The 25,531-nt window shown below is 35.5% G+C and overlaps 3 protein-coding genes across 3 annotated transcripts; 1 reads left to right on the top strand and 2 right to left on the bottom strand.

The window, feature by feature from the left end:
* The first annotated feature begins 6,835 nt into the window (after window positions 1-6,835).
* LOC109242154 (ergosterol biosynthetic protein 28) lies at window positions 6,836-11,046 on the top strand. The gene is made up of 3 exons (XM_019408988.1): window positions 6,836-7,015; window positions 9,738-9,944; window positions 10,659-11,046. The coding sequence occupies exons 1-3, from the start codon at window positions 6,901-6,903 to the stop codon at window positions 10,724-10,726; spliced, it is 390 nt and encodes a 129-aa protein (XP_019264533.1). The 5' UTR covers window positions 6,836-6,900; the 3' UTR covers window positions 10,727-11,046.
* Window positions 11,047-15,002: 3,956 nt separating this feature from the next.
* Window positions 15,003-16,196, bottom strand: LOC109242146 (EPIDERMAL PATTERNING FACTOR-like protein 2). Its single transcript, XM_019408980.1, has 3 exons — window positions 15,786-16,196; window positions 15,473-15,510; window positions 15,003-15,381 (listed from the first exon to the last, which is right to left on the bottom strand). The coding sequence occupies exons 1-3, from the start codon at window positions 15,892-15,894 to the stop codon at window positions 15,121-15,123; spliced, it is 408 nt and encodes a 135-aa protein (XP_019264525.1). The 5' UTR covers window positions 15,895-16,196; the 3' UTR covers window positions 15,003-15,120.
* A 2,116-nt stretch (window positions 16,197-18,312) lies between these two features.
* On the bottom strand, window positions 18,313-25,042 carry LOC109242153 (putative lipase ROG1). Its single transcript, XM_019408987.1, has 11 exons — window positions 25,017-25,042; window positions 24,212-24,476; window positions 23,625-23,692; window positions 22,890-22,960; window positions 21,826-22,095; window positions 20,950-21,110; window positions 20,763-20,818; window positions 20,500-20,552; window positions 20,300-20,429; window positions 19,759-19,856; window positions 18,313-18,816 (listed from the first exon to the last, which is right to left on the bottom strand). The coding sequence occupies exons 2-11, from the start codon at window positions 24,472-24,474 to the stop codon at window positions 18,745-18,747; spliced, it is 1,242 nt and encodes a 413-aa protein (XP_019264532.1). The 5' UTR covers window positions 24,475-24,476; window positions 25,017-25,042; the 3' UTR covers window positions 18,313-18,744.
* Window positions 25,043-25,531: the final 489 nt, after the last annotated feature.

Raw genomic sequence — 25,531 nt, 5'->3', positions numbered from 1 at the left:
GTCAAATCTGTGTGTACAAGGAAAAAGGAGCTTTGTTCTGTATTTTTTTTCTAGGCAACCCGTGATAGTTATAGATCTAGAAGAAACTAAAATTTTAATTAGGAAATCCCCACAGACGATGACAAATTGTTTGACCAAAAAGTACAAACATTCAGTTAAACTAATTATTTTTATGTAATGAGGGGTTAAACCTAGTCAATGATAATATTTCTAGATTTAGAACTAGTTAACACAAGTAACGTGAGATAGAGCTGGTGGGGAATAAAATACAGTGCGCTATATTCCAAAAGATTTGAGCAATAATAGAGGAACATTAAGCAATAAATAGCAATAAATGATATTAGTGTAAATAAGGAGAATGATTTACCCAGTATTGAATGAGGTGGATGATTCTTCTTTCTAACAGTGATGAATGACAAACAAATTCTAGAATATTAAAACTATTCTCGGATCTGATGGAAAAGTATGGAATAATGGATGGTAAAATCATAGTAAAAAGGTAGGGTTTGTATCTTTTCTTATCAAATGAAAATTACATGCTTTGTCCCCTTATCTCTTTTTCTATATATATGGGGTATATTCTCAATCAACCCTAATAGTACAAGTGCAGAGGATATTCAATGGAATATTCTCTTAAATATCCTATTACAAAAACTAGCCGTTAGTACTCTGTTCTTGATGCTCGACCTCGACCATTGTTGATTGCCCGGCTACGAGTCCCACTGTTTACTAGTCGACCTCGGGCGCATCATTTTTCTCAACGCCACTTTATACTAACTTTCCTTAGGGCAAATTTTAACCTATACAGCTCTAAACAGCGGATAGTAGACAGAGTAACGTGAAAGTCTCTTTCACCCTCTCAACACGAATCGCGATCCTCAATTTACGGATGCACTTTGCCTTTTATCTTGTTCCATTTCCTAGTTTCGGGATTCATGCTATAATTGGTAAAGAAAAAGGCATCACAATTTCATCCACAATTTAAACTTATTTTGAAAGTGACCTCAAATAATAGTACTCAATAATAGTCGGACCATCTAACGACTATCATCGATATTCAATATGTCAAAGAAGAACTAATTAAACACACCAAATGACTAAAAACAACACCCTTACCATTAAGTCCTTCACAACTTCTTTAGCCTCTCACATACTAGTACTAGTAATAAAAAAAGAAAAAAAAATTAATTCAAATAGCCGTCCACCTAATCTATTAAACTAAAATTAACTGGTGGATATATAATATATGTATAATTCATGTATAATATATGTATTACTATGTATAATGAATGCATAGTTTATATATACTGACTAAAATAAGTAAACAATGAATTTGACCGTTTATTTATGTAACTAGCGGGTGTAAATATATAACTTCTAGCACACACTAGTAAGGAGTGTATCAACGTTATTCAATAACAATTGAAAAAAAAATCTTCGTCTCAACACCTCTATCTTAAATCAGTAACCACTAACTACCAAGCTAATACTTAATGATTTTTTTCAGATCAAGTACAATTATATCACATGAATTATTAGTCATCTAAAAATGTTCGGTTTAATTTGGTCCCCAATTATCTAGGCAGTAATTATAGATGTATTGTAAGAACTCAACATTTTAAGTTTAGTGTAATAAACTCGATATTACACCCAGACCAACTGATTATATTAACTCAATAAACGGTACTACAATAACCAAATAGCAATACAATAATAGAAAACAACACTGAAGGAAATAGAGAGTAGATGAGAAGAGAAATTGCAACCTAAAGCTAAGAAGAAAGGGGATGAGAAACAGGTTCAGCAGAGGAGATGAGAAGAACAGACTAAGCCGAGGCTTCAACATAATTCGCATACCCCTTCGTTCTACCCGCTAGTCCTTTTTAAATAGTTGCTAATTGGGCCTGGATCCAACTCAATCTTTGTGAAGGTCTTTTGGTCCTATTTCTCGGCCCAATAGCTGCTTGTTTGCAGGTATACACATCGGGTTGAGACTGGTTCATAACAATACTCCCGTCCTCAATAAGAACCTTGTCCTCAAGGTTCGACTCGAGAATAGTGTTAGTAGAGTGCCTCCCGCCAAGTGCAGCCATGCCCAACTGTGCTATGGTGAGTAGTATGTTCAGCAGTTCCATGATAGTTATTGCCTTGCAAAACACATATCCTTGTGACAGAGAGCAACAACATATCATCTCGAGAAACTCCGTGACATGCTTGAGTGTAGTAGCAACTTCACAAAGCAGAAAACCAAGGCATCCAGGAAATACAAATTTGCTCTTGACAAAGACCATAAAGCTCCAACGAGAAGTTGTTGCACATTGTCTTGGTCCTTTTTCCTTGGTCCATAACATGGAGCTATATGCAAGCTGGAAAAGCAACTTTTTCAATGAGCCTTCAACTGCAATTTTATCCAAAACCCTTAAGCATATGCTGTCATAAACTCTTAGAACTCCGCAAATTATAGACAGCTTGAATTCTAGAAGACCCTTGGTCAAGTTTCTCATGCCTCGTAGCGACAAACCTCCTGAAACACCCTTGTAGATGTAATTTGACCAAAGAAATGTGTCATTTAGCATTTTCAACATAGTAAACCAGCTAAGAAATGCTCTATAATTCATAGATACATCAGATTCTAAGGCACTAAAGTATGAATCCATCACTTGTCCTACTTTGGCTAGCATACTCTTCTCTGCCATAGCTCGTGAAGCACACAAAGCATGAGATTTGGTGACATATACTCGTTGACAGTAAGACTCATGAACTTGGTTGCAGATCACACAATCCTCTAAAAAAGTACTCAAACAAATGTGAAGCAGCCAAATAATAGTCTCCATTTTATCAGCATAATGGACGACAACGAAAGAAACCTTCCTTGAACTCTTTAGTCGACCCAATAAATTGACACGTCCAAGAGAAAAAAAAAAAAGAACGTTGCAGTCCCTATAAGCACATATATCATATTGTCCCACTGGTGCATTGAATTGCTCCATAAGTTGAGTAGTAACACCCTCAAAAAGACACATCAATGAATTCTCTATAGGCCTCCTAGTAACTTGTAAGTTGTACATGAAGTATTAAGAGTACCATAACTTTCGATACCCATGTCAACTCCACCTACACACCCGTAATCATAAAAATTTGCAATTAAACCTCTAATTCTTTTAAAAACTCCTTCCAACATTTCTACTGCATCTGATGTAATACTTAGATGTTCTTTCACAATAGACGCACAACCTAAATTATTCTGCCCAGTGTCGAGCAAATTGTCCAAAGAAATACAAAATGGAACAATCGATAGTACAGCATAAGACTCCAAATGGTAATATGTGCATGCCCCTATATGACAACAGTCATAAGTCTTAAATCTATGGCAATCATCTAAAGTGATACCACTTTGCAGAGGAAGTACTTGACCAATACGAAACTTCTAATGTAGAAGTGCAAATCGTACTTTCAAAGCGCCCACCTCTGCAGATTTTCCATCTTCAAAAGTAGATTCCACTATATTGGGTGCGGCATAATCAAGATAAGGACCAAGATCAAAGACAATATACTGCTTGGAGTAATCTTCAGCAAGTGCCCGAAGCATTCCCCGCATTTTCTTCTCCATAGCACGCTTTCTTGATTTAGATAACCAGAATTCAAAAAGATTGCGCTCCTGCCCCATGTCAACCCAATTACAGTTGTATTAACTGAATTCAAGAGAAAGCGACACTCCATTTTGTTTACCCACAAGAATTACTTCAGGGAAATTACGCAAAAATGGAATTGTGCGAAGACATAAGGCACCATCAAATGGATATTCAACTTCAGTAGTTCTCATACTTGCATTCAACATCATCTTTCCGTGAATATCAAACATGGCCATGTCACAAGGAATAGAGAATGTAGAATTAATCCCTAATGGAGGCTTCCTTGTAAATGCAGCAACACCCTGTAGAGGTTCATCTCTAATGATAACAATTTCATTAACCCAAAGTGCCATTGTGAAAGTTAAAGCTTGGTATAACTCACTTAGCTCAAGAGCCCTTCCATTCAAAAAAGACCTCAGCTGATCAATTAGGTATTCGTCCTCAATTTGAGTAATAGCATCATCAAAAGAACATACAAATAAATTTGCTATAGACTCTCCCCATAGTGTATATTGCACAAGAATTGATAACTCTACCACTGTGTTCAACACCTATTTCAACTCTACCTGAAGCAACCTTAAATTCCTGTCCAGTGTCAAACCACTTGTCCACATAACTACAAATTGGTAAGCCAGTATCGCTTGCATCAGTGTTATGCTCTGAATATATATGATAGCCCTTTCTTCGTTTTGCAGTCAATAACAGGGAATCATGTTGTCCAGTAGCAACCTAATTGTATTTGTGTAAGCCAAAATCATAGTGAAGCCACAATATATTTTGAGAAGCCCCAATAAATGGATATGCTATTCCAACAAATCTCCCAATAGCATTTGACACGACAGATCCTTGACTAGCAAAAGGAATCCGATAACCTGTTTTATCCTCTAGAGAGAATTTTCAAACTCCCGAGCTACATTGTTTCGCGCATTTCCCTCTTCCTCATGTTTAGATACCAACGATGGAGTTACATGCTGACTATAACCAATTGAAACCACTAAGGAAGTCATGGGAACAAAGTCCAAAGAAATACCGATAGTATTGTCGAATGTTGCAGCAGTCACCTCAGTTTGCAAGGCATCACAGCTAGGTTGGAGTAAGCTATCACTCTCGCGAAAATTATCATTGATCACCTTGTCAACGGTCGTGGTTGAATTTTCTACATCACCCATACGAATCAGAGGATCGAGAATGCTTGGGCTAGCTGTTGTGATGGAAGAGTTGTCATCCACTGATTGTCCAATTTCAAAAGTGGATACTGATTCAGATTTGCTCCTATCAGAGCTTCCATCAAACACATGGACCCCCTCTGATTTTGCAATGTTCAAAGTCGATGTCGTTGTATCACTAATGACTTTAACATCTGATTGATCAGTATCAAACACCTTGGAACAACAGCCATATGACATTTTGTCGAACATCTGGGCGTTGATCTTTGTGGAATATTCCCTGATTGCAACCAACTGACCTTTCGATGGCTCGAGACGCCGTTTACGAAAGCGAATCAACACTTTCTCAGTAAAATGTTCCCAATTCGCCAATTGTTTGTTTCGGAAAATCCATTGGTACCACTTCAAAGCTTCTCCATCGAGATAGGACGAGGCGAGAAGTAACTTGGTATTTTCTGAAATTTCATAGAATTTAAAGTATCGTTCAGCCTGAGAAGTCCATAATTCTGGATTCTCGCCACAGAATCGTCGGAATTCCAGCCGAGTAGGCTTGCTCGTTTCAACGTTTCCCACCAACTCACGTAACAGTGTACGAATTTCAGCCATCATGACCTTAATTGGATCGTTAGTTCGACATATTTGGTCCTCCATTGCAGACCTCTGGATGAAAGCACCAATGTAATAAACTCGATATTACATCCAAACCAACTGATTATATTAACTAAATAAACAGAACTACAATAACCAAATAGCAATACAATAGTAAAAAACAACACTAAAGGAAATAGAGAGTAGATGAGAAGAGAAATTGCAACCTAAAGCTAAGAAGAAAGGGGATGAGAAACAGGTTCAGCAGAGGAGATGGGAAGAACAGACTGAGCCGAGGCTTCAACATAATTCACATACCCCTTCGTTCTACCCGCTAGTCCTTTTTAAATAGTTGCTAATTGGGCCTGGATCCCAACTCAATCTTTGTGAAGGTCTTTTGGTCCTATTTCTCGGCCCAATAGCTGCTTGTTTGCAGGTATCCACATTGGGCTGAGACTGGTTCATAACAATGTTTCTGTTTTTTTTTCTTTTTTTTTAAATGCCAAAAATATACTAAATAAACTCTTAGATCAAATTGTCATTGGTCAGAACTTCACTTTTCGACCGAAATAATTTGGATAGTATTGGTTACCCCCCCCCCCCCTCCCCCCCAACCACACACACAAGGTACCATGTACACTAGTGGTATATAAATCATTCTATTTAATGAGATAAAAATTCACAACTTACATATTTAATGTTGTCAATGAGATCGTTAGCCAGACCAGCTAGGCATTATAAAGACGTATGTCTATTCAAGTTCTGTAAATTGAATGAAGTTATTTGAAGTCTAATGTGAATATTAAATTAGGAGTCCCAAAATATGTTCACAAATCATAGACTATATTTGTTAAGTTGTTTTTTCTAAAACCAAGTAATAACTAAGTAAGATAATGCCAAGTCTAATACTAAGATAATGCCAATGGGATACTTTTAATCAGCTTTGAGATAGGTTCTTGATAACAAAAGTTTTCTTACTTCAATTTTCATTTTTAGCATCCTTTTACTTACAAATATCATGTAACCTCTCAATATTATCCACCATAGAAAAATAATTCAATGCTTCAAAAGTCATAAGTATAATCCTGCAGATTGTTCTAATGGTCTCCGGCTAATAGCTTTTCCATTACAAATATCATTTTAATTATGTGTCCATTTTCATGAAACATCCATAAAATAATACATAAGACTTTCTTTTATTCAAATTAAAAGGGAAAAATTATATATAAAATAAATAGTCGAAAAAAATATATAATTTTTTTATATATATATATATATATATATATATATATATATATATATATATATATACATACACAATCAGTGTGTACAAAGTACATATTTTTTGTGTATTGGTGCAAGAGAATAGAGACTTATGGGCCAAAATGAGTTCATTTGGGTCAATGGGCTTGTTTATCGGGCCCTTACTATTTAGTGGTTGAAAAATGGAAACAGAGGGAGAAAACAGAAAAAGTAAGTGTGTGTCTGTGTGAGAGAGAGAGAAAGTGAGAGAGATGAAGCTGTTAGGATGGTGGTTGATGCTAGTGGGCACACTTCGCCTTGCATCGGTATGGTTCGGTTTCTTCGACATTTGGGCTCTTCGTCTCGCTGTTTTCTCCAAAACGACCAGTAAGTTTTACACTCACTTTTGACTTAGATCACGCTTCGTGTTCTACATTTCGCCGTTGGAGAACGAGCATTGCACGCACATTTTGGCTTTTGTCTAATTCTCGCGATCTGATTTGAATCTGTAATAGGAAGCAATCCAATATTATTCCAGTACACATCAAATCCCCTCACTTTCGCCTTGTGTTCTGTGATTTGTCACTCAAATATTGTCCTTTTTGGTAATTTTATTCCATCACCTAGGATGATTACATATAGCAACTTATGGCAGCTTTGTCTAATTAAAATCATATAAGGATCAGACTGATATCATAATTTTAAGCTATTACTACTTCGTGGTTGTAGATGCAAATTTAGTATGAATTATATTCGAATCCGAGCTACAATACTCAGTGTAAGCTCGTGCACACTGTCAACACAGACACGGACACATGCAGAGACTTTTTTTTATGATGGCGATGTTGGGGCTAACTTGCACGCACCTCGACTATACCACCAGGTACCTGCTACCTCCCACCAGCACAGGTACCGGTAAAGTGAAGGTGGTGGGTTTTGAGACATGCACTGTTGATACTTTGGATCTGCCCCTAGACCAGACGCATTTCATTTTGATTGGTAAAAGGAATAAGGGACAATGTACTGTTGGATTGATTTGCTACTCCATAGGGTTGAAATGGTGATAAATTGATAATAATGAGTAAAAGAAATAATACATTATGTCAATGGGGCTTAAGACTTGGCTTTTGACTTTGATGTGTTTGGCATGATTTTATAGGCAATAGATTTGATTGGATTTATGGGTTTGAAATCTGTGGATCCAATGCACTTTTGTTGCTTACCAGGTACTTATTAAACTAGCTTAAATTTTTCGCATTCTTTACATCCAAGGATTACTAAGTCCACATTTCACATTCTCTTGATTTAAGACTATAATGAATTCTCCTATTCGGATAAGTATAACCAGATTTTTGCTTTAGTGCTCTCGGTTTAGTGACTATTATTTGAAATCCACATATGACTGATTAAAAACAAAATGTGGATGCTAGTAAAGAGAACGATTTCAAGAATCAGATTGAGCTCTTCTCCTTGTTAAGGATGGAATATTTGTGCATTTTAGATGGCATTACATTGTGATTTATAATACCTCCTTATAACTGGTTACTAGATCAATCTATTCAACATGTTGATACAATAATTATAAACTAATAAAAATTTAACCTATTTATGGATATCCTATTGCAAACAAAAAGGCGTTTACCATTTAACTAGTCAGTTTTAAAACAAGACAATTCCTACACTTAAACAAAGTCAGTTGAAACGGTAAAAATAATCATACCCAGGGGCGGATGTAGTGTGCTAGTTATGGATTCAATTGAACCCATAATTTTACGCAGAGTAAAAATTTATGTACAAAAATTCATTAAAATTACAAAAATAGTAGTAATGAACCCATAACATAATAAATATAATGGGTCAATTCTAAAAACCTTAAAACTTGAACCCGTAGAGTTTAAATCCTGGATCCGCCTTTGATCATACCTACAGATCTACACTCGGTAATTCATGATGTGAGAATGTGATATCACCAGGTGCTCAGATTTTTCAATCTACCGATTTGAATGAAGTATGAGGATAATAAGGTTTTCCCAAAAGAGGCTAATTATTTCTACTTGAGCACTAACATTGCGTAGAACTGGGAAAGAATCAGTTTTCTTTTTGATAAGGAATTGCACAAGAATCATTTCTGATACCTTATTTGGAAATCTGTTAGCATAATTTGTTTAAGAGAAGTTGATTGTCAGAAGCTTCTGTGGCTTGGATTTAGCTCTTAAAGTTAGGAACCTATGAAAATATAATTATCTCTTGCAGTATTTGTAGCACTTCTTTTATATGTCTCTTAACATTGACTTGTAATTCTGCATGTCTATTTAAAAAGGTAAAACTGCTCCCTTTATCAGATTTTTGTACTGTCACAAATGTGTATTATAGGTACCTCCAAACTCTCCACATAGTGCTATCCTTTCATAAAATAAGTATTTATCCAACAATTGCAGCTCAAAAGAATTCTTAAAAAGTTCTCGTTTCGTCTGTGCAAGTTACATATCTTCATGTCATCCCATTTGGGTTATTTTGTGATATTTTGCAACTCAGCTGGAGTTGATTAAATTTGAGAATTTGTTCATCTTGATAGATTGCAATAGTGTTGTTGGCACTACTTGTTTCGCTCCAATGCACCTATAAATACTATGTATTGTCCAGTAAGTGTGACACTATTATGTTTCCTGTCTGGCTTGAATTTATTGGGAATGATGTGGGATGGCAATGTGGGAATTTGGTGATTACAACTTGTTAATGTATGGAGTAGCTTTTGTCATGAAAATAGAACCTTAAGTTACTGGTAGTGCATTCACCGATCAAAAGAAGTTACTGGTACTGCAGTCAGTAGTAACACATTTGATTAATTACGTTTGGTGCTCAACTTCATGAATAACTTTTAAGAACATTGACTTTTTAAGCTCAACTCTATACATGTATCTTAAGCTTGACTAGCGATGAGGTTTTACTTGTGACTGCATTGGAATAACCATGCACTACATGGCTCTTTTCTTTTTCTAGTATTCCAAAGTCCTGTAATTTAATGTGTCAACTTGGTTCTTTTCAAGGTCTTGTCCTAAATCTGATATGTCTCTACTGAAAACTTTCCTTTTTTATTTATCATATGCAGTGTCAGAAGTTCATGGGAGGACATTTGGAGTGTGGACTCTTCTAACCTGCACTCTTTGCTATCTTTGTGCATTTAACCTTCATGACAGGCCTTTGTATTTGGCAACCTTGTTATCATTCGTCTATGCCTTCGGTCATTTCTTGACAGAGTTCTTGATCTATCAGACAATGGAAATAAAAAATCTGGTTACTGTTGGTATATTTGCAGGTACTGTTCCTCCAAGAGTTTTTATTTTTATGAGTGCTACTAGATCTTGTAATGTTTTTCCGTGTTTCCCCTTCATCACTAGCTTTGATCTGCTTTTAAAACGGTGGAAGTGAAAATTGGATTACTTAACTAGTGCTTTCAAAATGCAAGAACTGCTTTCAAATGATATAACCTGTGATTCATCCTTAATTCACCAAGTACCATGTGATTTAGAGTTTCTGTGTAGCATCTATTAACATGGTCACTGCATCCCCATCTTAATGATTTGAAGACCTGCTTGTGTTCCTAACTTGTCTGAAAAAAAATCTGTCAAACTTCTCGTGTTTCTTCCTTGTGAACTTTTTAATTGCCCTAATTGAACTCCTGCAACTTGCTCTTCTTATGCATTAAAACCTATCTTTTGGATGGAGTACTGGCTGTTTAAGCCCAATTTACTACCTAAAGATGTTAGTTACTTTTAAAAAGAAGGAGATGATGAAGCAAATCTTTATAATGTTTCTAATGAAGGGTTCAATTAGTTGTCAACTTCTGAACTTCTAGCCTATGTTTGTGGTTCACTATAATAAGAAAGTTCTGATAATGTGGATGTTACTCAAAAGAAGAGCTGCATCAGTGGCATTATCTTTCTGCATCAGCACTTTCTTTCCTTTCTTTGCAATTACTCCAAGTCATACACCACTTTTGACTGTCTTATGGAGTTCCATTTTCTCTCAGGCACATCTATAGTGTGGATGTCGTTGCAGTGGAATGCACACCAACAGATTAAAACTAAGAGTCCATAAAAGTGAATCAATAGCAGTGGTTTGAAGCAGATTTTTCGGACGTTATCCCTTTTGGCCTATGCCTTTGCTGCTGTAATTTAAGGCAGAGTTTTAGGTGGCGGAACATGCTTTTCTGGTTGGCTATGAAAGAATCTTTCATTAAACTTCTTGGCCTCAATTTTCTCATTGTATTTCTCAATGCCAGCTTTTCTTCTGATTGGCTTTTGGAGCAATGCGACGGATTTCGTGTGTCTAGACTTTGTCTACGGATTTTTTGGAATATTTTTCAAAACATGGAATGTCAAAAAACTTTTTTCTACTACTATATTATTTACATGGTCCATCCTCGTTTCTGTATAACTTTTCTCTTTGGTTGATTATCAACTTTATCTCGTAGTATACCTGGCGATAGTTTATGCTTTTCACCAGTGAAATCTTTTACTGAATGATTCATATTTACAGTGCAGAAACTTGTTTATGGATTGAAATAAGCAGAAAGTAAAAGCAGTTGTCTGTCTATTTCGATAATATGCTGTTTGAATGCTTGAATCTGGGCAAAACATCATACTGTCACAACTACACAGCTTTGTAGAAAGCAAATATTTGTAGAAAACCATTGATAGAATATATGCACCTCTCCTACAGATCATTATAACGCCAGTAAGAACTAGGATTCGTCCAAAATTAATCCATCTACGTACCTAAATACAATTACAATTACATATAAGCAATCCTCGCATTCTCCATGTTTTAGGTTGAAATCCTTAAAAATACTCTTAACAAAAACATTTTTCTCTAATCTGATAGTATCTTATACTACTGGATTTTGGAAAAAACAGCAAGTTATACTATAGCATGCACTAGTTAAATTGCCTATGCTGCTGTGCATTTCCTTTTGACACTACAGCTTTTTAGACTGCATCCCTCCTTCTTCTTGCATCTTTATCATCTTCATCTAAGTATTATTTCTTCCAATGGTTCATGCTCTCCAACTCCATCATCTCCATCATTACTAGCTATTTCTCCTTCGTTGTCTTGGTTTTTCCCCTCATCTTCTTCCTGTTCAAGATCTTCATCTGGGGTTTTCTGAAACTCAGCAGCTAACTCATCTAACAGCAAAGGATTCAGATCCTTTCTCCCTAACTTCAACTTCAACACTTCTTGTTCTTCAACTGATTTTTCTTCCAAATTCTCCACTAACCCCAGTTTGCTCCTGCTGTAAGATTTCTTTACTTGGTAAATCAACCAGAAGCAGATCAAAAGCAGTACAAATGCTTGAAAAACATGCTTTAGTTTAAACCCTTTTGTCCTCAGATTCCTACTTGATGATTGCTTCAACATGTTCACTATTCACAACACTGCTATTCCTCCATGTTTTACCAATTTGTAGTTAAAAAAAAAATACAATCTGTGTGTTAGGATAAAAACAAATTAGTATAAGTATACTATTTGAACTTACCAGTAGAGTAAAGCAACTGGCGAGTGTCAAGTTGTAGAGATGAGGTGTGACTTGTGAGAAGAAAAAGCCACTTTATTTGGAAATCACAATTAGGTACATGTGGTGCATTTGTGTTGGTATTTTAAAGTTATGTGGATTGTGTCGGTGGGAGGAATTTAATGAGGTCCAGCAATTGAGTCAAAGATACATTGACTGTTGAGCCCCTATATTTAGTACTACTAATTTTTAGAATCATTTTCACTCTTAATGCTTTTTCTTTCCAAAAGAATCTCATTATACTAAAGAGTGACGGTAAGAAGTACGCGTGTTCTAAACATCATTGTGATTCAGCTTTGAGAAACTATATATAAAGAGCAGAAATTTACAACTAAATATTTAAGAAAGAGTTTACAGTCAAATAAAAGGTTATTCGATTATCTAAGTTGTAGATTTCTAATGTAATGCGACAGAGATTAGAGTAATGAACTTGTTGTTAGAACAAATTATTTTGATCAATTTCTGAAGTTTACTTGAGTAATTTTAAAAATCTGACAACTTAAACTAAAATCGTAAAACGGTGAGCGATATCATACAAAATCTTCATAACCTCTTCCAAAGCTAGTGGAACAACATATAATTCAACACTTCTTAACGATCAAATACATATAATTCGACAAGACATGGTTGCTTAATTAGTAAATATCCTCCACCTTCGACCCTGACCCTGAGATTATGGATTCGAGTCACCATGAGCAAAATAGAGAGCTCGTGGTACGTATAATTTGTTAGGGGTTAACACATTAAAATAATTGCAAAGAATGAGCTTTAACAAGTGTGAGTATAAATTTAACAAATGTTGACACTGAATTAAACTCTTAAACCAATAAGCAAAATGACATGAGATCTTTATAAACTCTTCTCTTACACAATATATTGGAGACAATCATATAAATCAACAGTTAATCTAATATTTGATGTATAAGATGCCCCAGGGAACAAGAGCAGAGGCACACAGGTGGGCTCTGGGCTGGAACTGTGGAAGCAGAAAGAAAGGGGCCTCTCAGTATAAGTTATTGATGTGAGAGAGCCTTAACTCCATGTGAAATATGCCCATCATTTTTCTCTTCATTTGTTGGCATTTTTAACTTCAAATTTACTCAAATTTGGAATTTTAGTCCTCCTACAAAATTGAAACAGTTGCAATAGCGAAGACTGAAGATGAAACGTATTTTCGGTCCTGGGCCCAACCCTTTTTATTTCTGGGCTTCTGTTGATGAGCAACAATATTCCTAATTAATTGAAGAATAAACCTAAATAGCCGTCCACCTAATCAGTTACTCTAAAAATAGTCGAAGAATATATAATATACGTATAATTCATGTATTGTATGTGTATAATTAGTATATACATTATGTATACCGGTTAGAAAAAGTAAACAGTAAATCTGGCCCGCTATTTGCGTTAAAATCAGAATCTAACCTGGACTAAATGGCCCGTCAGTTCATAGACAAACTAAACAGAGTCGCTCAAGTAGACATGACAGTAGGAGCCCGTTTGGCTTAGCTGATCTAGATTAGCTGATAAGCATTAGGTGCTGAAAAGTACTTTTAAGTGCTGAAACTGATTTAAAAAATAAGCAGTTACGTTTTTGGATAAGAGTGCTGAAATTAATAATAAACAGCTGAAGAACTGGGTATACGAAGAGTTTTGTTCTACAAAGAAGTATTTTAGTGATAGAATAGTAAATATTTTAGTCAATCCTAAAGTGCTTATAAGCTGAAATTTGATAAGTTGGGGGAGACCAACTTATGGCTTTTGGCTTATAAGCACTTTTAATTTTACCAAACGCGTAGATAAGCCAAAAAGTACTTATAAGCCAGTTTGACCAGCTTATAAGCTTAGCCAAACACCCTCCCACGCGAAAAGGGAGTTAATTACGAATTAGCCAATATGTACTGAATTTTAATTTTTAGGGACACAATAAGTACTAGCCCTAAATAGCAGCCCTAAGAATCGATGTTTGTGCACTTCCACATCATTCAAGTATATTTTCGTGTTTTTATGGTAAGAAATTTGTGAATTGCACATTTCCTCATATACCAGATTTCTGGCTTTTACACACACATAAGAAAGGAAGTTAGCTGATACTTCATGTTGATTCAAAGGAGAAACAGATAGTTTATGAATTAAGGAACACGTAGTAGTAGTAGTAGAAATTTAAAAAATAATAAGTGTTGTACACGGTATAAAACATACTTATACATTATTATTATTTTCAAGACAAAAATTATACAAAAAAATAAATACTAATGATAGTAATACATAGGACAAAGGAGGGTGGGCAGAGAGACACATGCAGCAAAGGAGAGTGTGCAGTGTGGCCTTTCCTTCCATAGGGATTTAGAGAATCGAGGCCCATTGGTGTAGGGAAAGAAAACCAACCCAACCCCTCTTTGCTTTAGAGATACACAAAAAATCCTGCAAGATACGAAACACAGGTCCCCTCTCCCCTACCTGTGCAGCTGACATGCCTCATCACCCGCCCCACTCTCCTTTGCTTTTTTAAACCAAATCCCCCTCTTACTTACTGTCGTCACACTCACATCACACTACTACACTAGAGCAATCCTAAACTGCACTCTTAGGGGTCGTTTGCTTGTAGTTATAACCATAATTAATTATTACACTACAATCCCGCCGGAATTAGTTAGCCGACATCAATTATACCACAATTTATTTTATCTCAGGATTAGCTCACTCACTTCCTAAATTAAAAGTTTTTTGTATCAGAAGGAAAAGAAAGTGCTACAACAGTAGTAAGAAGATATACAAAATCCTATGCATTATGAGCAATCTTCATTCTGCAGAAACTAGCTAACTGATATTTATGTATATAGACAGTTCAAGAGAAACTTATTTTCTCCATACACAAAAAAAAAAAAAAAAAAAAAGAGGATCTATTCTTTTGCTAGCTATGTCAAGGATTGAGGATAAAGTTGCCACATTTACATTTCCAACACATAGGTTTGTAATTGGAGATACCATCACCTCTTGAATATGCTAAGAATTTAGGGAATGCATTAAACTGATGGCTTCTTAATTGCTGGTGTTTGAGGTTTGGCACAATTGGGACTTGAACTGCTTCACATGGTCCACACTTTCTACATCTTCCTTCACATCTTGGTGGCATTGAACCTATTAAAGATCTCACCTTTAACATCTTCTCTTCATTTTTCCTCTGTTTTTTTTACAAATATGACCACAATTTCTCATCAATTCCCCTATTCAAAGTGAAAAGAAAACCCAGGCTTTTTGGATCAAGAACTTACCTGATTAATCCCAGTTTGCAGCTTGAGAATTGTCCTACCTGCAAAATGATTAAAGATGGAGAAATTCTCATTTAGAATTCTTAGTTTCTTTATAGAATTGTGACTAACAGAATGTATAGAAAGAATTAACCGAAACAGGCGTCCACTCAACCGCTAAAACTTAAAACAGCCACTGAATATATAAAATATGTATAAATAATCAGTGTATACCAGCTAGGAAAAGTTAATAATGAATATAACCAGCTATTTGTGTAAAGATCCTGAATGTAAAAGATTTAAAATCTTGAACAAAATCTAGGAATGACCATCTTACCTTCAGCCATGAATTTAACATGTGTCAAGCCTGAAATGAATAGAAGTAGTAAAAAGACGATTGTCTGCAAATTTCTATGGCAAAATACAAAAAGCTGAGAGCATGCCATTGGATAAGAGAGTGTAGGTTTTGGTATCTTAAGATGAGAAAGTGAGAATAATTGACAAAAGTTGATGAAAGAATGAATGAAAACTCAATCCCATAATGCTTAAGAAGAGAAGAGAAAACACATTCTTTTTACTAGTACACTGATGGAAAATGGTACTATTAAAAAAGAAGTAGAGGAAAATCCCTGAAAAGGGAATGACCTAAAACCTCGTATTAAGAGCCTTTCAGAAATTCCAAGAATTGTTTTGGTGGCAGAGAAATAGAGGTAATTAAGACTGAAGAAGTTGTTACAAAAAATGAAGGAGGAGAAAGGGTAGAAACAATAATAATAATAATAATAATAATAATAATAATAATAATAATAATACAGTTAATAGAACAATAATGGATTTGAGCAGTCATAAAAAAGAGGAGGGCAGGTAATAAGAAAAGCTTTTTCCACAAGGGGACAAGTGAATTCACTGGTATAGTATATGGTCTTTCATTTTCTTTCATTCTCACTCACTTTGTCCCCCTCTCATTTGTAAATATCACCCCCTCCACCCCCCCCCCCCCCTCTTGTTACTGTTTTGGTTTGTTTAGTTTTTGAGCAATTCAACTTTAACACGTTATATCACTCTGTCTTTATTTTTATTTTTTTACTGTTTCTTGAACTAGTAGTATTTAATTTCCAAGAAAGATAAGGATTTTAGGAAAGTAGGTGCATATAGGGTGTTATTTAGGCAATGGTGGAATCTGCACGAGCCCTGAATATGATGAGAAAGGTTACCTCCAAATCCACGCAAAAACTGTTGTATGATGCTACTACTACTCAACTTTATTTCGTACTATACTTGGTCATATCACACCCTCAATCACATTTTGCCAAGTCAAACTCTTCAAAGTAAAAAATAAAAGATTTGGAATATTTTCATTTCGTGGACAAATACCTTCTTATAGGAAGAGGTACAAGAATAATAACATTACTTATTTTTAATAAGTACTTTTAATAAGCGAAGGGCCTATCAGAAATAATTTCTCTCTTATACTTGGAAGAGATCGACCTTCTTGCTTCTTTCGCTTTTAATGTTCTTTTCGCAAGACCTTTTTTCTCTGCTCAACAGTAATTTGTGTAGTTTAATTTGCTATTGAACTTTTAGTTCTTTTTAGCTTCTTGAGCCGAGGGTCTATTGAAAACAACCTCTTTATTTTCAGGGTAGAGATAAGATTTGCGTACACATTATCCTTCCCAGATCCCACTTGTGAAATCATATTGGGCTATTGTTGTTGCTATTAAACTTTTAGGTAAATAACATCCGGTTCAATTTTTCAACTTTAAATTGTACTACTAGACATTGCACTGTATTATTGACAATAAAGAAGAATAAGTGGCAAATCTTGAAAACCTACTGTTTGATCAAAAGATCATGTAAGGCAAGCGAAGAAGCAACTCAGTTTTCAAAGTGATAATAATGAAAGTGGCAGATAAGAGCAATCATATTTTGACATACAAAACTACTACTCACTCTCTTTAAAACACTGTATGTCACATATTACAGTGAACAGTTGGCTTTAGTTTGAGCACGCAAAGGTTTGTCTTTGTAGGTTATAATAGCTGTAAAGTGTTACATATATGGCTGGTCTTAGAATTGTTTTTCTGCTTTCTATTACCCAATTAGGAACTTCGTAAATTTCAGAGAAACTTTCACCAAATAAAACATGCGCCCCACGTATATTTGCAAATGAAATACTAATAGGAGTAACTGGTTTTGTTAACAAAAAGTCTCAGTTATTATTTTGGCAGGAGGAAAGGACCAGCAGTAAATAAATTTTTGAAAAGCAGGTGAGTGAAAAACTGAGCTGCTTATGTGCGTAGTACATCATGCATTAAGGACAGTAGTCAGCAAGTAGGGACCAAATCTTACCTGAACCTGATTTTAGGTTACCTGCTTTATTATCAGCTTTTTTGCTACTGTTGGACTTGGCCAAACTGGACTTGCATTAACCTACACTTCAATTAAAGGACCTTTCTTTCCTCTATTTTTGTTTTTCAATTTGGGAGATGGGGTAATGCCGTAGCAGTGGAGGCAGAATTTCGCAAAATGGATTCAAGAAAAAGAAAAACGATAATTAAGAGAATTCAACATCTAAAATATATAGGCCAGCTCGGTGCACTAAACTCCTGCTATGCGCAGAGTTGGGGAAAGGGTCGGACCACAAGGGTCCATTGTGTGCAGTTTTACCTTGCACCGCAAGAGGCTGTTTCCACGACTCGAACTATATAGTCAAGGATGTATGCAGCAACTTTATCAGTTACGCCAAGGATCCCGTTCGTCTAAAATATATAGCTGTCTTTTAAATACTTTTTAAAGGAATGAAATATTGTACTTTTAACAATCAATGTCCAAGATCAAAGTGAAGATAAAGAAGTCAACCCTCATTCTTTGAATCACATCATTTATTTATATTGAATAGAGGAAGTACACATTATCATTACATTTGAAGAGAGGTAACTGCATGAACTACATGTCCAAATTGGAGCCCAAAAACTATACAAATAATTTGCTCTATATGCTCTAATAACAATGATCTTTTTTTCATCTTTCATTGAACCGAAGGTTTATTGGAAACAATCCCTCTCCCTTTCCATTTGCATACACACTATCCTCCCCAAACCCCACTTGTGAGATTACACTGGGTTTGTTGTTGTTGTTGTTCTATAACAATGATACACCTAACTTGAACTTTGACGTATCATCTCTATATATCGAATTCATATGCATGTATCCCTCTACAATTTATGCAGCAGGCTCTGTAAATTACACAGGCCTCCACCCAATATGGTGTTTTAAATACAGCAACTTCCCTACTTCTATACAGCAAAATTGTCGATCATGTGTTGTATAACATCTGCTCCATCAGAATTAAAGCAATAATTCGTTACCTGAAATTGCAGAACAAAGGAAATTAAAAGACTTGCTACTGTAGATAACCTTCCTGCGAAACGAAGCACAAAAGACAGGACCAAACGAAAAATCTTTGGCCTAAAATGCAGCACTTTTTTTAGGTGAAAGACTTCAAGACAAAAGGCGGAGTTTTTGTAAGTTCAGAGATAAAAGGCAATGGATCTATGTGTGACTTGAGAACTCGACAGTCCTAATGCTTGGGATATACATCTAAAAGCAGGACGCTTGATGTACTATACTTTCCATAAAGACCGATATTTTCTTTCTTAGACCCCCTCCTCTCTTCTCTGTTTCTCGTCATATTAACGTAGAGTTTTGATTTGAAGAACCTCAAGAAAGAAAATCACAAAACTACCAAATTTACTTCTGTTTGTTGAAAACAAATAGTTCAAGATGACCATGATTTCTGTAGATTTCTTTTTGGGATCAGTTAAGACCTTTGGTTCAAATGAAACAAAATGGATAGTGAAGATTCATATGCCCCAACTAGCTCGGGATTGACACATAATTTGTTGTAGTGTCCTTGACAGATTATAACCCTAGTTACCCGTTTAAATCTAATTTTCCGTTCTTTGTCACCTTCATTATTGTCTACATTACTATAGTATGCTTTAACAATCCATCAATCACCCCATGCAAATTTATGATCATATCTTGATTTATACCAAAATATGAGAGAAAGGTGGATTTTTTATGAGCTTTCCGGGGAAAAAAAGAAAAGAAGCAAAAGCATCAAGATAAATAAGTGAATGCAAACACGTAAACATGAAACAAAAATCCCTGAGTAAATAGGTATGAAAAATGAATTTGCCTAGGTCATAAGAGAATGGTATATAGTGAAAATGCATGATGATTTATCATGAAGAAACATCGTAAGTAGAAACTCCTCATAGTATGTTCAAGACAGAACAAATACGTGCCTGAATTGTTGTGTGTGCAAAGTATCTTTGTTTACTTCCTTTGAAGCTAACATCAACTCGTTCCCAGCTCAACCTTGTTAAACCTCTGATCATTGCCTCTGCAGCAGTTAACCATGAAGAAAAGGTAAACAATAAAAAAGGATGATCAAGCTAATCATAAAAACGCTGAAAGCGGAAAAACCATGTGATGTGCATTGAGATTCCCTAGTTACTTAAAGGAAGTGGTAAATTCTACCGTTTATACAGTTGAGACAAGTAGCTGAAGTCCGAAGGTGGGATTATATGTAAAATACAGGAATTAGTGTGTGAAGTAGTCCCATGCTCTCTTTTCAATTAGCTGGCACTAGTTTGATGCGTTTGAGTTTAGACTTTCTTAAAAAAGCACTAGAAGACCGTATACATCGAAGATGCAACTAATATGCAGAATCAATGGCCATACACCCCCCATGTTAGGATAATGAAGGTATGAGTTTCCGAAAGTGAAGGCTAACATACTTAAAATTGCTCCTCATATCATAAAAAGAAAAAAAAAGACACTGACCTTCCATTTCGTTAGACTTGCGTCCATTTATTTTGGCCTCAGTAGGTGTTTCTTCTTGATTACTAACACTTGTTGCCTCATCTACATTTACAATATGTGGGTATTTATCCCCTTTTTTCAAGTTTCGACGCTGAAAAGAGAAGTATTAGTTGTGTGATGCAAGCTTTTGCTACTAAAACTCAAATGTCATATAACTTTACCTTTGGAAGCTCATTTCTGCGCCGCAAAGATGATGTACTCCACCCAACAAGATCTATACAAGTGTCAAGGTTTTTGCATTACGGGAATTAGTCAACTGATGGGATTAGGGTTACACTTATCAGCATAAGTACTTACCCACTGTTGAATTATCTCATCATGGAATCAAGTCATGGACACCTGATTCTAGATATATAATACACTGAAGATTAAAGAAATAAGAAAGAGAAGAGGAAACGGAGAATGACGAGGTTCAGGAGGATACAGTCAAAACTTGTATTTGCGTAGGCCACACGACGCTTAAATGACTGCAAAGCAGATCTGCAAGGAGAAGTTAGATATAATACATTTACTTAAAGTTTTGAAGTTAGATATAATACATTTACTTAAAGTTTTGAAGTTAGATATAATACATTTACTTAAAGTTTTGAAGTTAGTTAATGATCACTCACATAAATGGCAGATCTTCAGAATCACTGGCCATTCGAAGAAGAAGAGGAGGTTTCCCTTCATCACAATCTTTCAGAAAGAGATGCCTTCCACTTCTTCCAAGTAACCATGAGGAACTCGATGCAACTTTTTCAAGTGTGTATAACCCACAGAATGCTGGAGCCTATAATATTTTTAAGAGATGTTAGAAGTTGGTTGTCCTGTCCCCAAACCCCCCCCCCCCCCCCCACCCACTCCGTTTTGGAAATAAGTAATAAGTATTGACATGAAAGAAGCAGAATGAAACTAAAGCAACATAGTTATTTGGGATGCTTGATGACTCATGCTACTAACTACCGTGCACTTATATGATAAGGAAATTTCAAAATGAAACTAGACCAAAATATTCAAAACCATACAAGATTTCAATGAAACTTCAAGAAGCGTAAGTATTGATGCAGCTAAAATGCAATAATGTTCATGTTAGACGAGTTTGCATAACATTTTTTCCAGATGAGTGGACTGTCCACTTAAAGTCATAGACATTCGTGAGTTAGTTTAATCTCAAGAGAGAATGTCTGAATAAGCAGTATGCATGATAATGAAAATCTTCTTTGAAGTCTACCCCGAGAGAACCTAGAATGCATTTTTGGTGGTAAATTTCCTCGTTAGTAGTGTAAGTCAGAGCTCATTTGGAAGAATTATCTTTCTCTGCCCCAATTATTTTTTTTTTCCTCTTCCTTTTCCTTTTAACTTTTTTTAGGCTGGGTTGGGGTTGAGCTGCTAAGGACCTGTTATCTAACAGTGTATTTTACTGAAAATTGCAAAGTTCTCATAATATCAGAATTTAACAGAAGATCAATAAAGTGACGGGGATTGAGTAAAAAGCTTCTAGTTACCTGTTTGTGCCCCCTACAACCGAGATGTGGTGTTGCACAGGTTATAAAGTTCACAGGTTCCAACCCTGCAATTTTTCTTTTCGATACCTCTTCCACACACGAATCAGTGGAACCATTAAGGCTACATTCCATCTCTTCTCCACAAGCTCTTCTTGCAGATCCTTGTTCATATAGCTTCGCAATTGCATATCTAGATACCAGGCCACCCAGGGAGTGACAAACAAAAGAAATCTTCTGTAGATGTGGATGCTGCTTTATAACAGATAATACCTGACATTAAGTACAAAAAGCAAAAGTCAGTAAATTTAAGTTGCAGTAAATCTTGCTTTAGCAAATAAGCAAACTTACATGTTAGACCTGAACAATAAGAATCAGTTTAGATGTCATCCTAATACAATACCAAAGCCCATATTGTACAACAAATGGGAAAATTCCTTAGTAATACTCCCTCCGCTCCATAATAAGTGACTTTTTGGCCCTTTTATTTTGGTCCAAAATAAGTGTCTTTTTACATAATCAAGAAGGAATTAATTTTATTTTTCTAAAACTTGCCCTTATTTACATATCCAAATGTGTCAAGTTAATAATATGCAAATTTTAATTAAGGGTAAATTTAGTCAAAATACCTTTTTTCCTCTAGGAGTTAGTATTTTCTTAAGGGTTGTGCTTTGGCCAAAAAGTCACTGATTATGGACCGGAGGGAGTAACAAACAAGGGTAGGTATGTATGTTAGCAAGAGCTAATATTTGGAAGATAAAAGAATTGGTCGATAGCTTCAAGTGTATGCAGCAATGCAGAATTAAGGTCTATATAGGCGGAGAAGTCAATCACATTGAAACAAGGATCTGAAAGAAGGATAAGGATAATAACTGGACTGAAACAATGGCCTAGATACAATGAAACTCATTGAAGGAAAGAAGACGAAGAATATTTTTAACCTAGTTTGGTTTCCAATATCATGGTTGTTCTTGACTCCCACAACATAAGTTGGTCAGATAAAATGAGAGCGACAGAGCGGTTTGTGTTGAGGAACAGGGCTTTATTTAAATTGATTCAATACACACCTCTTCAGCTAGTCTTGTCCCCATTATGTCAACACCATCGAATGTCAACGTCGAACAATTAGAGTCACTGCCTGGAAATAGAATATTAATTAGGAAATAGTTGGAATTAATACAGAAAACATACAGCTCTAACTGACAGATAGATGCATAAAGATTGTGAAACATGAAATCAACGCAAATTTGGAAGTCATGATAGTTTTCAGAAACTAATGACCAATAAAATTTTGGAAGTATAATGCCGAAGCTAAAATTATCCAATTCTCTCCAAGGACCTCTATATTTACTTTCCTTTGAAGAAACAAAAGGAGTTCTAATAATATCAGTTATTTCTTCATTTAAAGAAATATCCAACTTCAACATTGTGGATCTTGCCATGAGTATCAAATTAAGCTATAGACTACCTTATGTAATCAGTCGACTTTGTCCCTGTTGTTAGAGTTAGAAAGATGCTAATCTGTTACTCCTATAGTTGCAGGGAAACGAGAAAAGAAGAAAAGAGGCATTTCACTTATTTGCATCAACATTCATTTACTCTAACTGACAAAAGAAATATGACTGCCTTTCTTCTTCTTTTTTTTGGGGGGGTCAATCATACATATAAATGTGATCGAACAGAAGCTGCTATTCCAAAGTAATGAGATTCAACGCCACAATATCACTTCAATCAACCAGATGTCTGACCAAAAAATAGAATTAAAATAGAAGCAGGGAATTGAGTCAAGAACAGAAGCTTACAATGAACAATGACATCGCGTGAATAGGCCTTCACAAATTGCTTGGCAGCATATCTCCAATCATCTGCACTGCACAAGCAGAGATGTCAAACCATTAAAAGCCAAACACACTGATCTCTCATCATATAATACAATCACAACACAACAGCTAAAATTACCAACAAAAATCAGCACATACATTTCTAGATTTACAAGTGATTAACCTATAACAACTATTGAAAAAAAAAGGAACAACAAAAGTAACTACTATGTCTCCTGTGGCGGAACCAGAAATTTATACAAGGGAATTCAAAAAAATTCTAAGATATCACAGTTGAAATTTGAACCTATGACCTAAAGCAATTTTGAACCCACTTTACTACTATACTTGATTCTTTCTTCATGTCAAGGGGATTCAACAGCTCACATATAATGATATAACCGAAAAATATCATTTTTAATCTATTTACACTCTACCTAGTTCTGCCCATGTATGTCTCTTTCCAAAACTAGTTGAGGTCGGCTATATAAATCCTCAATATTCATTGAAATAACTCAAAAATGTATAAAGAATGAATGTTGAAAATGAGCACAAGATTTTAAAGTCACCTGCCAATAAGGCCATTAACCATGACAACTAAATGAGGAGGAGGAGGAGCATGACCATTTTGAGTAGCTTCCACATCAAAACTACATTCACCAGAAGGTGTCTCAACAACTGAAACTTCATCATCCAATCTCATACATGCGAACCTAGGGAAAATAGAAGACCTTTTTCTTCTCCTTGTCTTCTTATTGCTATTCTCATTCTTTGCAGTAATACCCATTTCAGATTTTCTCTCTTCATCAGTAAAGTTTGAATCTTTTCCCATTCCTGATGAACCCATTTTCACATAATCACTTAAAATCCAACAATATTGAAAGAAAAAAAAAATAACAAAGAACAGAAAATTATTTGTGGGTCAAATAGTGATGCGGCCTAAAGACGATCTTGGGTACTTTGGATTTGGAATTTCAGTTCAGCATTTATGGATTTTGGCACCGAAATTTCTTAATAGAACCAATGGGACCTTCTAGTAGTCCACATCTGAGGCTGCTGATTAGTAAATATGGAACCTTCTTCTAAATCTTGCTGACACAAATAAATTACTACTACTATAAAATTAGCAATCAACAATAGTATTTTGACATTAAAAATAGGCATGTTGAATGATACTTTTGTAAGAGCAACTTTGGAATTCTGGTTTCATGGAATGTTTCAAGTTTGACGAGCGTAAATCAAGATTTTAGAATTTAGAAAGGTCTAAAGTCTAAACCTTGACTGCTTGATTTGTTTTTAAATATATTTTTGGACAGCGTTAGTTAGAGGCTATGGAACACTTTGGGAAGGGAAAAAAAGGATTTTTTGGCGCACCTGGGTGTATGGCTTTACCAAACAATTGAGACATACTGATATTCTACAAGTTGAATAGCTAGCTTTATGTCACGGTCTACTACTAGCAAATTTGCAACTTCCGACCATTACAAGTGGAAACGGACTCTCAAGTACTATACTACTATTACACATCTTATCAAATGTTCCACCAAAATACTCACATATCATTTTTGCATGCAGGCCGATGCTCCAGGATCTCCACGTGCCAAGATCCAACACACATTCAGGGAGGGTAATGCTGTAGCGGATGTATTAGCCAAGCATGGGAAGACAACCACGGATCTCCAACCTAATGATGTTCTACTTTTTGAAAGCCGCCCCTACTTTTGCCTTATCGCTCTTAGCTTCTGACGCTAGTTATGTTTTTATAAAAGCCTTCCTAGAAAGAAAAAAAAAGGGGGAAGAGGGGGAGGGGAAAAAGGAGAAGGGAATTTGTGTAAAGATCCATAGTGACATTTTGATGCATTGTTCGTACACACTTCGTTGTTGGTCAC

This window comes from Nicotiana attenuata, unplaced genomic scaffold (assembly GCF_001879085.1).
Source record: "Nicotiana attenuata strain UT unplaced genomic scaffold, NIATTr2, whole genome shotgun sequence".
Classification (NCBI taxonomy): domain Eukaryota; kingdom Viridiplantae; phylum Streptophyta; class Magnoliopsida; order Solanales; family Solanaceae; genus Nicotiana; species Nicotiana attenuata.
This window is presented reverse-complemented; position numbering and strand designations above follow the sequence as displayed.

Excerpts from the sequence above, each read along its gene's own strand:
- LOC109242154 (XM_019408988.1), top strand. The coding sequence starts at position 6,901 with ATGAAGCTGTTAGGATGGTGGTTGATGCTAGTGGGCACACTTCGCCTT. Across the intron at positions 7,016-9,737 it reads TGTTTTCTCCAAAACGACCA|TGTCAGAAGTTCATGGGAGG; the intron begins GTAAGTTTTACA and ends TATCATATGCAG. Across the intron at positions 9,945-10,658 it reads TACTGTTGGTATATTTGCAG|GCACATCTATAGTGTGGATG; the intron begins GTACTGTTCCTC and ends ATTTTCTCTCAG.
- LOC109242146 (XM_019408980.1), bottom strand. The coding sequence starts at position 15,894 with ATGGCATGCTCTCAGCTTTTTGTATTTTGCCATAGAAATTTGCAGACA. Across the intron at positions 15,511-15,785 it reads TGTTAAATTCATGGCTGAAG|GTAGGACAATTCTCAAGCTG; the intron begins GTAAGATGGTCA and ends ATCATTTTGCAG. Across the intron at positions 15,382-15,472 it reads TGCAAACTGGGATTAATCAG|AGGAAAAATGAAGAGAAGAT; the intron begins GTAAGTTCTTGA and ends TAAAAAAAACAG.
- LOC109242153 (XM_019408987.1), bottom strand. The coding sequence starts at position 24,474 with ATGGGAAAAGATTCAAACTTTACTGATGAAGAGAGAAAATCTGAAATG. Across the intron at positions 20,553-20,762 it reads CGCAAATACAAGTTTTGACT|ATCTTGTTGGGTGGAGTACA; the intron begins GTATCCTCCTGA and ends ACACTTGTATAG. Across the intron at positions 19,857-20,299 it reads CAAGTCTAACGAAATGGAAG|AGGCAATGATCAGAGGTTTA; the intron begins GTCAGTGTCTTT and ends TAACTGCTGCAG.